Source organism: Salminus brasiliensis, chromosome 5 (genome assembly GCF_030463535.1).
Source record: "Salminus brasiliensis chromosome 5, fSalBra1.hap2, whole genome shotgun sequence".
Lineage (NCBI taxonomy): Eukaryota > Metazoa > Chordata > Actinopteri > Characiformes > Bryconidae > Salminus > Salminus brasiliensis.
Window position 1 is genome coordinate 12,039,410 of NC_132882.1, and position 12,778 is coordinate 12,052,187.

Below are 12,778 nucleotides of genomic sequence, written 5' to 3' on the forward strand. Positions count from 1 at the left end.
GCTGGGGGCCTTCGAAAGGTTCTACACATTCATACATCTCCAAGTACATTTATTAAGTATAAAGGGGATAGCATCTTCTATGGCATCGTTCAAAGAACCACCTGAAGCACCTTCATTTTTAAGAGTGTAAGGAAGAACAGAGTAACAGAGTAACAGACAAACAACAGCAGGTAGGGCACCTGACAAAAGTTTCTACACATAATCCTGAACAGAATTTCAATTCGACGCATGAAAAGAAAGATGAAAGGTTAGAGCCCTTGAGAAGGACCGTGGAATGAAAAAGGGCGTTCAGGAATGGGGTTTCACTCTGCAGTTCATTAGATGGTTAGTTTGAAAGCGAATAACGAATAAGCTGAGCACACACTCGTCTTTGCACCTGTACAGAGGCAGAGTTGTCTTAAGATACAATCCATCCACAAGTATGTGAGCACTGGAAAGAGGCGAGACAAATCAACACCCTATTGCCACACCAATAAACATGCACGCGTTGTTATTGCTAAATCAACAACCATGTTTCTTTCGTTTAAGCTGTCGCTTGCTTGAAGGTTTGAAGGGCTTGTGCATGATGACACTCCTGGCAGGACACCTTCTTGGTCACTGGCCGTTACTTATGCTCCACTCTAAAGTGCCAAACCAAACCTAAACCTGGCAAAACAAAAACCAGACAAACGGAGAAGACGAATCGAAAGGGTTCAATCTTGATTACATTATTAAGTCAGATGCCATGCTTCGACAAGCACTATTATCTTCAGACAGGAGAAAAAAAAGGCTGACATTCAACAATCTATCCTCTCATTGAGTCGATTTCATCCTGATATGCACATTTTCTGTTGTTGTTTCAATTCGAATTGATGAACACAGCTCCACCGCTTAGGTTTGCCTTCCTGACCGCAAGCTCATTTGTGTGGCAATAAGGTACCTCTTCTACAGAAATAGAAAATGCTAGATCTGGTGCTACATTTCAGTATTCCTGCTAAATGTCAACCCTACTGTTTAACAATGATTTACCTTTAAATAGTCACAATTTGTCTTTTTTTTTTTTTTTTTAACAAAATGACCCCAATTCTATTGGTCCCTTAAGGCTTGCTCATTGGAGGTTTGCAGTCAACAGGATTTGTTTTTGTTTACATTCTACACGAAAAGTTGCCATAAAATGTTGGAAGATCTATGGCTTAGTAATGACCTGTTTGCTATATATTTCAATGAATGTACCCCATCATCTTCACAACACTGAAAACAAACCAAGAAAAACAAAGCATAGGAAATACATTTCTTTACAGGGCAACTTGAGTAATGCTGATGTGTTTGACTTGAAACATCTGACTGAGCGCACCGCTCAAAGTTCTTAGTTTTTTTTGTTTTTGTTTTTTTTTCTTTCAGTCTTCCACATAAAGCGACAGTTTGAGTCTGTGAGAGTAGTTCACTTGTAGCAATCGTCCATCATACGCTCCACAAACTGCTTCAGGTAGGAACAGAACAGTCTGCGTTGTAGGGAGGAAAAAAAGTAAGCCAGCACGGCCACATCAGGTCCCACAGCATCCTCTGTTAGAAAACTGCACAAAGAACTGTACGACTGTTCCTTAGAGGACGAGGAGGATGACGTGGCGTTCAGCCAATCCCCAATGTCTGATGAATGGACCGGTCTGAGAACGGTCTGAGTTGAAGTGTCCTGTCAACGCTGTGCTGACGATGCAGAGGAGAACGGTGACGACGGCGATGTGTAACGGAAGAGAAATGGCACCAGCAAGTTGTTTTGTGTGCGCCGGTCCCTTGCTGCCATCCGCTCTGTATGCATAAGAGAGGCAAAAACTCCGCAGTGGGCCCTTCTGCAAGCCACGTTCTGAAGTTCTGACGGACAGCCAAGTGAAGGGACCGGTCCACATCGTGAGGGAAGGTTGGTTTAAAGCAGTGGCACTTTCCGGTAACACCTGGCTTGGAGGGCATGGTTGTCATCGAAGCTGTTGAACTGTCGTAGTAGTAGCAGAACATTTACGATAGAAAATAGATAGGGTTTATCTATATTGCATATGTCGCAGCATGTTTGCCAAGACTGAATGAGGTCATGTCCAGTTTGTTGGCCAAAAAAATTAAACAAACAACAAACACCCCCCCACACACACAAAAACAAACAAACAAACAAAAAAACAACAACAAGGAGCGAAGGACAAAACACAACTGAAAGAAATACAACGCCTACCTGACCATTAAATGAACCAAAGTCAGGAGGGGAAGGGAGGGGAGGGGACGGGGAACAAATCACACCATCTCACTGTAGATCTTCAGTGAACCCAGCCCAACCAGCAGAAGACAAAACACTGGCATGAATATTTCACGATGGCGCCCCCGCGAGTTACATCTTGCACAAAAGTCCTTAGTCACTGTCAAAAGCGTCTGGCGCTTCTCTCGAATATAAAACATCTCAACCAGTTCCGGATGGGGAGGAGGGGTTTATCCCAGACAGCACAGCGGCCAGGCAAGACAGAAGATCCAGGCAAAAATGAGCATGGGTTTACCGCGGCATGTTCGTCTGGACGTGAGGCTGAAAAGTCCTTCAGTTCCAGTCTCAGAAGACCAGGGTGAGGTTCCAGCAGCGGACTCACTCTCAGTCAAAGCCAAAGAAAAATCCAAATAAACCTTCATTCATATGTCCCCTCTCTCTCGATCCATCTCCAACTCAGAGGACATAGAGTTGTAATGCAATAACCACAGATAATAACAACAACGATGACCTTTATAATAAAGATATTACATAAAAAACAAAAACAAATAAAAAAATATACGATGCTAAGGTGAGTGCCTCTCCCGGTTCTCAGGCCTACATTTTAATGCCCTCCTGCTGGCTGAGCTGGGACAGGGTCTTCTTGATACGCAGGGCGGTGAGGCGGGCTGCCCCGTTAGCGTACCAGCATTCCCTCATGATCTTCGCCATCACCCGCAGAGCCTAAACAAAAAGCAAGACAAGATGAATCAGCATCAGCAGAGTGAGATACAGAGCAGCTCGAAGCCTGACTTTGAAGGCTAAGCTTCACCAACAGCTGAAATAAGTGCGTCTCACTTCAGGTCTTCTCAGGTCTCTTCAGCCAGGCAACTTTTTCTGGGTTTGCTCCTTGACTCTAGATCTCTCTTTTCTTACTGGCCCATTAGTCTTAACTCTCTATATTCAAATCTAAGCTTAAAACACAGCTGTTCCTTCTAGCATGTAATCCTTCTCAAGCCTATATTAGGTCTTGCCCATCTAGTACATCTAGGTCTAATACCGTCTGTATTATTGTTATTGTTGTTATTCTTATTATTAATAATAATAATTTACATTTACATTTATGGCATTTAGCAGATGCTCTTATCCAGAGCGACTTACAAAGTGCTTTGCTATTTACCTAAGAAAACCTCAGCTAGTAAGAATAGACTAATTATAATAATAATATGATTAATTATTAATATCATTATTAATATTATGTACTGACATTTATTTATTTATGTATTTATTTATTAATCATTATTATTATTAATAAGGAATTACTGTTCTTATTTGTTGTCTTATGTTTCTCCTTCTTGCGGTCATCAAAACTGATTCAGATTTGTCAACATAAACAAAATCGAAATGTAACATATGACTTATGAAATTCAATTAAAATAATTTCAAATAAAAAGTATTGGATCGGGCACACATTTGGATCACAGAAAAAAATAAATAAATATTTTTGTTTATTTATCAACTGGTCTTTAGCAGCCTCCTTGTATTCTGATGCTTATTCATCTCCTTATATAAACCTTATATAAAATGTCAATGAAAGACAATGTAAAAAGATGTAATTGCAGGGTTTTTTTTGCTGCATTTCTATTGGTCCATTCATCATGACATTTTAACACAATGTCAAAAACAACTGTCAGATTCACATTATGTAAAAAAAAAAAATTGAAACACAGCAAAGCAGACTGCTTTCCAGAATAACTCACGAAGGCAAAGACACCTCGTTTTTGGTGTTTATAACACTCCTCTTGCACCTGAATGGGAAATCTAGCCTTCCTTCCAGATTCGATTCTGAGAAATGATGCTAAAAAACACTGGCATACATAAATCAGGCAAAGGCTATAAAAATCTTCAAATGCTTCAAACATCAAATATCAAAATCTCTGATCTCCACGATTAGGGAAAAAAGAAGAATTTTGAAACAACTGGAGCAATGCCAAAAGCTCAACATGCCAGAAGCTCACTGCTGTCATAAAATCAGTACCTGGAGTTAACTGAACATCACCGGAATTTTGATTTCCTCAGTTCTTTTGACAAATGAGACAAAAATAGAGCATTTTGACAACAAAAACCAAAGTGAAAAGAGTGACAGAAAGGACTGCGGGAATAAATCCAGTCCCTTTTGGGAAAGTGGTGTGTATGTATGGTGGTGCATCTGTGATGTTTTTTTATGGAGCTGATTTTCTTTCAAAGGCCCCTGTGTGGACTCAGCCTAATATCAGGAGACTGTTAAATCAAAGCTGCCTCTGCCAGGAGACATTACAGCTAGGCTATGCTGGATCTTCAAGAAGAACAATGATCCAAAGCCTAACTCCAAATCCACAAAAAAAGGTTCAGTGACCACAGAACTGAGCTTTTGCAGAAGCCATTCCGGTCCTGTGACCTAAACTCTTCTGAAAACCTGCAGAGTGAGCTGAAGAATACACAAGCAAGGGCCAAGCACTGTAACGAATCTGGTGAGATTCGGTATGGATGCTTTTTCCCCACCTTCACTTAGTTCTGTTATTCTGACAAAGAACGAGTACACAAAGTGCTAAACACAAGTGCAGAAGGAGCTAGTGGAGCTGTGCAACCTATTATAGGAGAACAGCAGCATGGCCGTTCAGAGTAGATGGAATTAATCAGCTGAACCAATGATACTCAGATAACAAGTATTTTACATAACACTGGAAATCAAATTAGGCTTGAGATGTGCAGATGACCAAGAAGTTACACAAACAACAACAACATTATAATGGACAGACTTTATTCTGCCTGAGCAAATAAATGTCCTTCTTCCACAATGAAATAAATGAACACAATTAAAGATTGCAGCATTTACTAAATCAAAATACCTAAAAATCATGTCCTTGCTCTTTTAAACAAAAGAGAGAATGAGAAAAGTGTGCATCACTGAAATGCTTTGAAAGGGCCCTAGAATGTCAAAACTGTAATTACCTTTGCATAGTTGAATAATGAGAGCTCAGTACAGGATGCTGACAATCTGCAAACCTCACACACTGTTGTGGCCTCCCTCAAAAGTAAATCCAGCAAGATCCAGCTGTGAAACAGGCCAATTTCAAAATCCCCAAACTGTTGCGTAAACCCAGTCCACTGGTAAAGCCCTAGTCAAAGCTGGTTAACAGGTAAAACAGGGGGATATGGTGGTGTTGATACTGGAGAGCAGGACATCACCTCCAGGCTCTGCTACAGTATACAGGTTGCTACAGGAACCAGGCCTAGTGATGCGGCTTCTCCTGTGCCAGCGTCCGTAAGAGGAGAGCTCAAAAGTAAGAGCTGGAGGGGCAAACATCCACGCAAGGCTAAAAGCTAACTCTAGCCCTTTACTATAACTTCTCTATATTGGCTGCTCCCTCAAGACTACGGCAGCTTAACCAAACTGGAGCTAAACACACCACACACATCAGACGGGAAAGTACAGGGAAGCGAGTGTTGGCAAGGCTAAAAGCTAACCCAGCTACAATCTGTTCGGCTGGAAGAATACAACGAGAGGACAGCAGCACTATCTGGCAAGACTCTTAAGTATAAGAATAATTCCAGTATTGCAGTGTTTTTGTTATAAAGATAAAACTAAGCTGTCATAGTTCTGTAAATGAAAACAGACCAGGCCATCTTTCTTTTGTAAAAAGAAAAAAATCTGCATGTTACATTCCACATAAAAAGATAACAGGGTGGTAAATAGGCTTAATAGCCAAATAGCCAAAGTGCTAACATGCTAACTACTGCTTGCATACTCAACAAATGCATTTTTGGCCCTTTTTACAGACTGCCAGGAACAAATCCACCCTGGACTATTGCTAAATATGGAGCCAATATTTTAGCAGAATGTCCAAAAGCTTTGTAAGTCTCCAGATTTGTCCCACAACAGAGACAGAAGGCAGTGCAAACAAGGTCACAGTGGTATTCCAAATACTGCCCTAAAATGACAGGAAGACCGAAGTTCTTGTTTTGTCTCCTCTCTCACACGGGAGGACAGAAAACAAGAAACACCTCGTCATAATGCCAAAGCCCGAGTGATCTCCTCAGAGAGGTCATTAAAAACCTGGGCATCTGAAAATGAGCCCTGGTGAAGCCTGAGGTGCTACTAGGTCTGTAGAGGAAATCTCAGTCCTCTCACCGTGTTGGCAAAATACAGCCAAGCCACGTCTCAGAGACTCGGGCGTAGGCGAAGGCGGCTGAGTTTACAACCCGAGCCGTAAACACAAGCAGAATGCCGATGCTCCATCTGTTTACATTACTCCACTAAACAGAGCTCGCGTTCCCCGCTCGAGAGGCTGAGTCACACCCCACGAACGCTGCAGTCTGTCCCTGCGCTTTACAATAAGCCCATCTAGCTCGGCTGATTCGCGAGAGAACAGAAAGCCGAGCGGATTCTGTCTGATGCTGCGAGCGCGCCTCTTGAAAAACAAATGGCAGCGATCTTGCTTTAGCAGACCCAGATTAGATTACGGAATCACATTATAGCGCATCAAGCCTAATCCAATTGTGTCACTTCCCGCGTAATAAAAAGGATACCAATAAAGGCGGAGCGGAGAGCACGCCTGCTGCTGGCTTGATGGATGGGCAGTGGTGGAGGAAGGAAACCTGAGAGAGCTGAAAAACGGAGCGCATACACTTTCTCGCATGGCACTCTCCCGGGGACTGCGGTCTGCCTCCAACAAAAGAGCAGCTCATCTATAATGACAGCGCAGAACACACATGTGGGAATTTCAATTGGATCCGAATTAGAGATCGGAGATGCAACAATGCGGCGTCCCCTGGGAGGGGCAGCTCCATCGCCAGAAGCCATGATGGCGTGATTACAGTGAAAGACCTCGCACTAGGGCTGCATGATCAACTGTATTTTGAACGTTATTGTGATACGAGTTTTAGAGAGGAGCACATTGTTGAGGTACGCAATGAAAGAATGGTTTTAATTACATAACACACACACACACACACACACACACACACACACACACACACACACACACACACACACACACACTGGTATAGCAATTGGAGCTTGAGTCTAATGTTAAAGCAATAATGTGATTTTCTGGAGGTGGTTTTGACCCTTGTCCCTTGAATGACACTATACATCAAAAAGTTTGTGAACACCATTCTATTGAATGCATTCAGCTACTTCAAGCTGCACCCATTGCTGACACAGATGTGCATTAGTCCATTAGTTAGGAATAAGGTAGGGTGGTGATCATCCAACATCCTTAACCCTTACTAAGGCTTCGTTGAAGGCCTTGTCTTCAGCGTTCCTAAATTCAGTCATGTCTCTCCACTGCTGCGTTCTCTTCACTGGCTTCCTGTAGCTGCTGCTCGCATCAGATTCAAAACCCTGACGCTGGCCTACAAAGCCCAGAAAGGACCAGCCCCTCCATATTTGATGGCAATGGTCAAAAAGCCGATCCGCACAAAAAGCCCTTCGAGCTTCAAGTACGCCTTGGCTCGACCCGCCATCCCTCAAAATCCACGGAAGACAAGCGTCCAGGCTTTTTTCTGTCCTGCACCAAAGTGGTGGAGCAAGCTTTCCCTGGGTGTCCGAACAGCAGAGTCGCTCGCTGTCTTCAAACGCAGACTGAAGACCCACCTCTTCCGAGAATACTTGGACGAATAGTAGAGTGGTCTCCTTACTGACTTGTGTTTAGTAGAGTCTATTCAAGTAGTCTATTCAAACTAGCTGAGGTTATCCTTGGGTAAATAGCAAAGCACTTTTGTAAGTTGCTCTGGATAAGAGCGTCTGCTAAATGCCTTAAATGTAAATGTAAGGCTTTTGTCACAGAGTACTGCTCTAAAATCAGTTTTACAGTAGAGACCCAATACTTTTGTCCATACAGTGTATTTCTATAATCAATCAAACAATTTAATGTGGTTTGATTAACTAGTTTAATCCTGTTATTATTATTATTGTTATTATTATTATTATTCATATTATTCAGTTATTCACTTTAGGACTTTTTCAGTATCTACTGTGAGTCATTAGAAAAGCACAGTGCAATTAATACAGAATGTAAATTATGCAGTTATGAGAGTGAGGAACTGAAGCGTGGGCCCACATACAAGACCTTGAGGTTTTAATCAATGAATCCATTGCGCTTTCTCCAGTTCTGATTTTGTCACAGTCTTTATTCAGTGATTATCTCTTGGTGACCACATTGGTCCTCATGCCAGTCTGCCTAGCATGAGAAGTGCTAAAATCACTGGTTTCCTTGTCCCGGACGAAATGAATTCACAACTTCAGAGTTTTACACAAATCTCTTCCCAATTTAGTCCAGGCCAATTCCATTCCTCCAATCCCACATTATTCTACCAAGCTGCAAGGCTGGATGCCAGCATAGTTTCCTTTCAGTCATTTAGCTTAGTTAGCTGCTAATGCAATGTTATTAGTGTACCGTTATGCTCTCTTGGACTCCCTGACTACTCCAGATCCATACTATACAGTTTTAATCATTACTATGCATAGTTTGCACTTGTAGAAGTACTGTTGATTATAAAAGCTATGCTGTTTGCATGAAATTCATACTTTTTGGCCTGGCACAGTTAGCTATATCAGGTGTGTCTTTCCATAGTTTATTATGATCTGTAGGAAAGGCTATCCTCAGAACAGAACACAATATGCACATGAAAATGTTATAGATTTTATAATTAACTTTGATAAATTTGTCCAATACCTGATGCAGCCCCTCTAAAACATGCAGATAGGGAGGTTCAAGAAGAGAAGAATGAGGGAGAACCCCCAGATAAGAGCTCATACCTCACAGCTCTGCCACCTGTTGGGAATGTTGGGCCGTAACTTCTGCTCACACACCACCTTTCGCATTTCCTCCACCGATGGATCTGACTGCACCAGGTCATAATACGGCAGCTGGTAGTCTTCATGAATGCCTGAGGGAAACATTCACGTTATGCCAAAACATGTCCAGCACAGGTCATTCAGCACAATTAAACAGAGTGAAAGCAGAGGGGGTTCAGCTCAGGAGCAACAGTAACAAATCTGTGTGTCCAGTTAAAGCCAACACATTTCGTGCTACATTTAAACACACATTTACAGCAAACTGATAGATAGAATGAGGTAAACTGCATAGGACAAATGCAAAAATGTGTTTTCAATCAACTTCATTTCTCATTGTTTTATCAGTCTGTGTCAAAACACGACCAGCAGCCAGGTTTATGTAACCGGCAATTTGATCTGTGTTTGTAAGGATAAATGAAGGATGCACAGACTGAGTATTTAATTGTGTATTACTAAACTAATGCAGTGAAAATGATTGATTTTAGCTGTGGCACCTCCAATAGAGCATCTGCTTGCAATTTCCCAGAAGACCAAGCCCATGGCGTAGATATCTGCTCTCTTGAAGGACTCAAAATGTTTCATATTTATTGAGTCGTCGAGCACCTCTGGAGCCATATACCTGTTGGAAGACATTTGGGAGGATTTAATTAAAAAGGAAAAACACAGACATAGCTCAACTGGTTTAAACGCTGCTACTTTAATTACGAAAACAAGTATGCACCCTTTGGGTCACCTGAAGCTCATCTGAAAATACCAAATTAATTGTGTAACTCATTTAGCTCTGCCACTGTTTGGGAAACTGGAAAACTGACAGCACTCCGACTGATAATGCATTCCCTCTGCACTTCCTAACATCAACCCTAACAGGTAGTTCTGAATCTAGTTAAAAACAATGATTTCAATGACGTGCTTTCTGCTGTTTTCTGTAAACACAACAAGCGCCGTTCCACAGTTTGCGAATGAGAGTAAAGAACACTTCGGAAGCAAATCTTGTTCTTGAAAGTACAACTGTTTTCTTCCAGAGGCAGTGGGGGTGGATGGGGTGTTAGCATAAGAGATAACAGCTAGCCACGGCTGGCATTTCTCTGTAGTATTTCACAGGAAGGAAGGGTGTTAGCTCGGCTAATCTCCCCTGTAATTCAGAGGAAAATGAAGTCACAGCCTTGAGCCTGATTTATCCGGACAGACTCCAGGGCCTGGCAAGGTGGAATGGAGCGTGGGCCCCAAGCCCAGACAGCGCTGGGCTATCCAATGATGCCTCGGCCCGGCAAGGAACTGATGGGGCACTGCCAGAGTGTCCTGGGCCTGATCACACTAATCATTAATATCCCGACTTGAACTGAGAACTGCCCTGCGTTTCACACCATTTCATTCGACTGCTGTCTGTTCCAACCTAACCCAGCTCAGTGTTTCAGCTGTGATTGAATCGCAAAGGGGTGGAAAACTCAAGTTCAATTCCTAAGCAAATGATTTGGTGTGTCAATTAAGCTTTAAATTCATCACAACTAGATTAAATCAGGGGTTCCACCCTGATTGTGGCAGTGATTTCTCTGCTCTGGCACACCCAGGTCAACTCAGGATGGGAATGTTTATTAGTTGATTGACTGAATCAGGTCTGTTGGGAGCAGTGGAATTGCTGAATTAGTGAGTGTGGTAGGATTCAGAATGAGCGATCACTGTTAAAAGTTAAAAGCCAAAGGCACCACCAATAAAAATGAAAAAAAAAAAAAAAAATGGTTTGTGCTCTATTCAGTACTTTTTGGATGAACTGGTTAGTTAAGAATGAGGTAGGGTGGTGATCATCAAACATCCTGATCTCCCTAACGTTCTTGCTGCTGAATGCAATCCAATTTTCACAGCAATGCTCCTCCAAAATCTAGCAGAAAGGACAGTAGAGACAGTTACTCAAAAAAAAAAATACCCTTGAATTTGGGAGAAACAATAAATGTGGGTGTCCCAATAGTTTTGTCCCATTTAACGTACACTTTTGTCCATACAGTGTACATGAAATGGGTCCAAAGCAGTGTGCCTGAATGAGAACAAGACATTGATTAAACACTGCGGTCTGTTCTCCCCACTCTCCCGTACCAGTCAGCGCAGACACTTTCAATCTGCTGAGCAGCAGCTGAAAAACAGTGGAAAGATGTCTGTAGAGTCCAACCATTTGACGTTTACTACGAGAGACATTACACATGATACAACAAGAGGGGATACAACAATCTAGGCTGTCAACACTCCTGCCATCTTATGGCTTCTGAAACATAAAATAACCAGGTAAAATAACCCTCCTAAACGCACGTTTCTTACGTTTAACCGAGTAAGTAAACCATGTAATTAATTTTAGATCCCGAAATGCCGTCCTCTAAATGGGGAGGGTTGTGTTACATCACGTTTGGACTTCAAGCACAGACCGCCTGACAGTTCCACTGCTCCACAGCTCAATGCTGGGGGACTTTATACCCTTCTAGCCCACCCTAACATTAGGCATGATACCAATAGCTTCACCTTATCTGCTCCAGAGGCTTCTATTCTATTGCCAGGCCTCTACAAATACTAAACAAGCTGTGCATGTGCATTTGCACATCTGTGTCAGCAATGGGTGCACATTAAAGTAGCTGAATGCATTCATGAGAAGGGGTGTCCACATACATTCGGACATACAGTGTGGTTGTAGTGGGAGAGTGAGCATGCCGGTACAGTGAGGCTGTTCTGTAATATAATTCCACCACCAGCCCATTAATGTACCGTCTAAAAAAGGCAGCACCCAACCGTGTTTCCAGGGGCAGACACATCACAGCCGGCCATCAGTCCGCTGATTGCATAAGGGGAACTTGTGATGATAGATGCCAGTAAACATGTGTGGGATTTTGGAAGCTCATTAACTTCCCTAAGCCAGACTACCTCCTTTCACACGGAGCCCTATTAAAAGCCCTATGGAGGCAAGAAGGCTGTATTCAAACCACAGCAGCCGACTGCTTGATGATGATACATGCCACCACGTAGAGCAAATCTAAAAAGTGAAGTCATACGTCTTTTCACAATTGTGGACAAAATGCTGGAATTAAGTTTGCAGGGAACTTCAAAATTTGCCTTTATGGCAATTTAAAATGCTTCAGAACATCTATCCACTTATTATTATTATTATTATTATAATAAGAGTATAAGAGAGTTGGGGATAAATGCAATGAAATGCAATGAAATCCTCACAGCAATGCTCCAAAATCTAGTAGAAAGCTTTCCCTGAACAGTAGAGTCAGTTACTCCAACAAAAGCAGGATAAACTCTTTTGATGACCCTCGATTTCCTTAGAAACAATAAATGAGCAGGTGTCCCAATACTTTTGTCCATATAGTGTAATGTTTCCAGCACTGCCAAATCGATGAAGTTCAGTCACCACCTTCACACTGATGCAATTCTGCACCCAACTCTTGACCGAGCCCTGTGCTCAGTAGTGATGCAGAGTCAACAACTACGCAAGTGATTCCTTTGGCTCCTCTCAGAGGTCACTAGGGGTCTCCCACAGCTCTGCTATTTCAGAGCGAGCTCCAAAGCAAAACAGCAGAGATGATGAAGAGCCAGGACTGTGCCACTCCCCCCTCCCCACCCCGACCCTGGCGCAATCCACCGGTATGTGGATGCCCGAGGGACATTAGAGCCAATTTGCTGTGAGATATCCGAGCCCGCTGGCTAACGACTATAATGGAATAAAGTCTTTTTAATTACCACCTCCCACGGGTTCA

General features: G+C 42.5%; 1 protein-coding gene across 1 annotated transcript in view; it reads right to left on the bottom strand.

Annotated features, from left to right (window-relative positions):
* The window catches only part of tgfbr1b (transforming growth factor, beta receptor 1 b), a 73,178-nt gene that overhangs the window by 888 nt on the left and 59,512 nt on the right, over window positions 1-12,778 (bottom strand). The window contains exons 7-9 of the mRNA XM_072679390.1: window positions 9,533-9,657; window positions 9,000-9,130; window positions 1-2,941 (exon numbers count right to left, since the gene is read on the bottom strand). The exon at window positions 1-2,941 is cut by the window's left edge and continues 888 nt beyond it. Of these exons, the coding sequence (XP_072535491.1) occupies window positions 2,816-2,941; window positions 9,000-9,130; window positions 9,533-9,657 (382 nt within the window). The 3' untranslated portion in view covers window positions 1-2,815. The remainder of the gene's footprint in view (window positions 2,942-8,999; window positions 9,131-9,532; window positions 9,658-12,778) is intronic.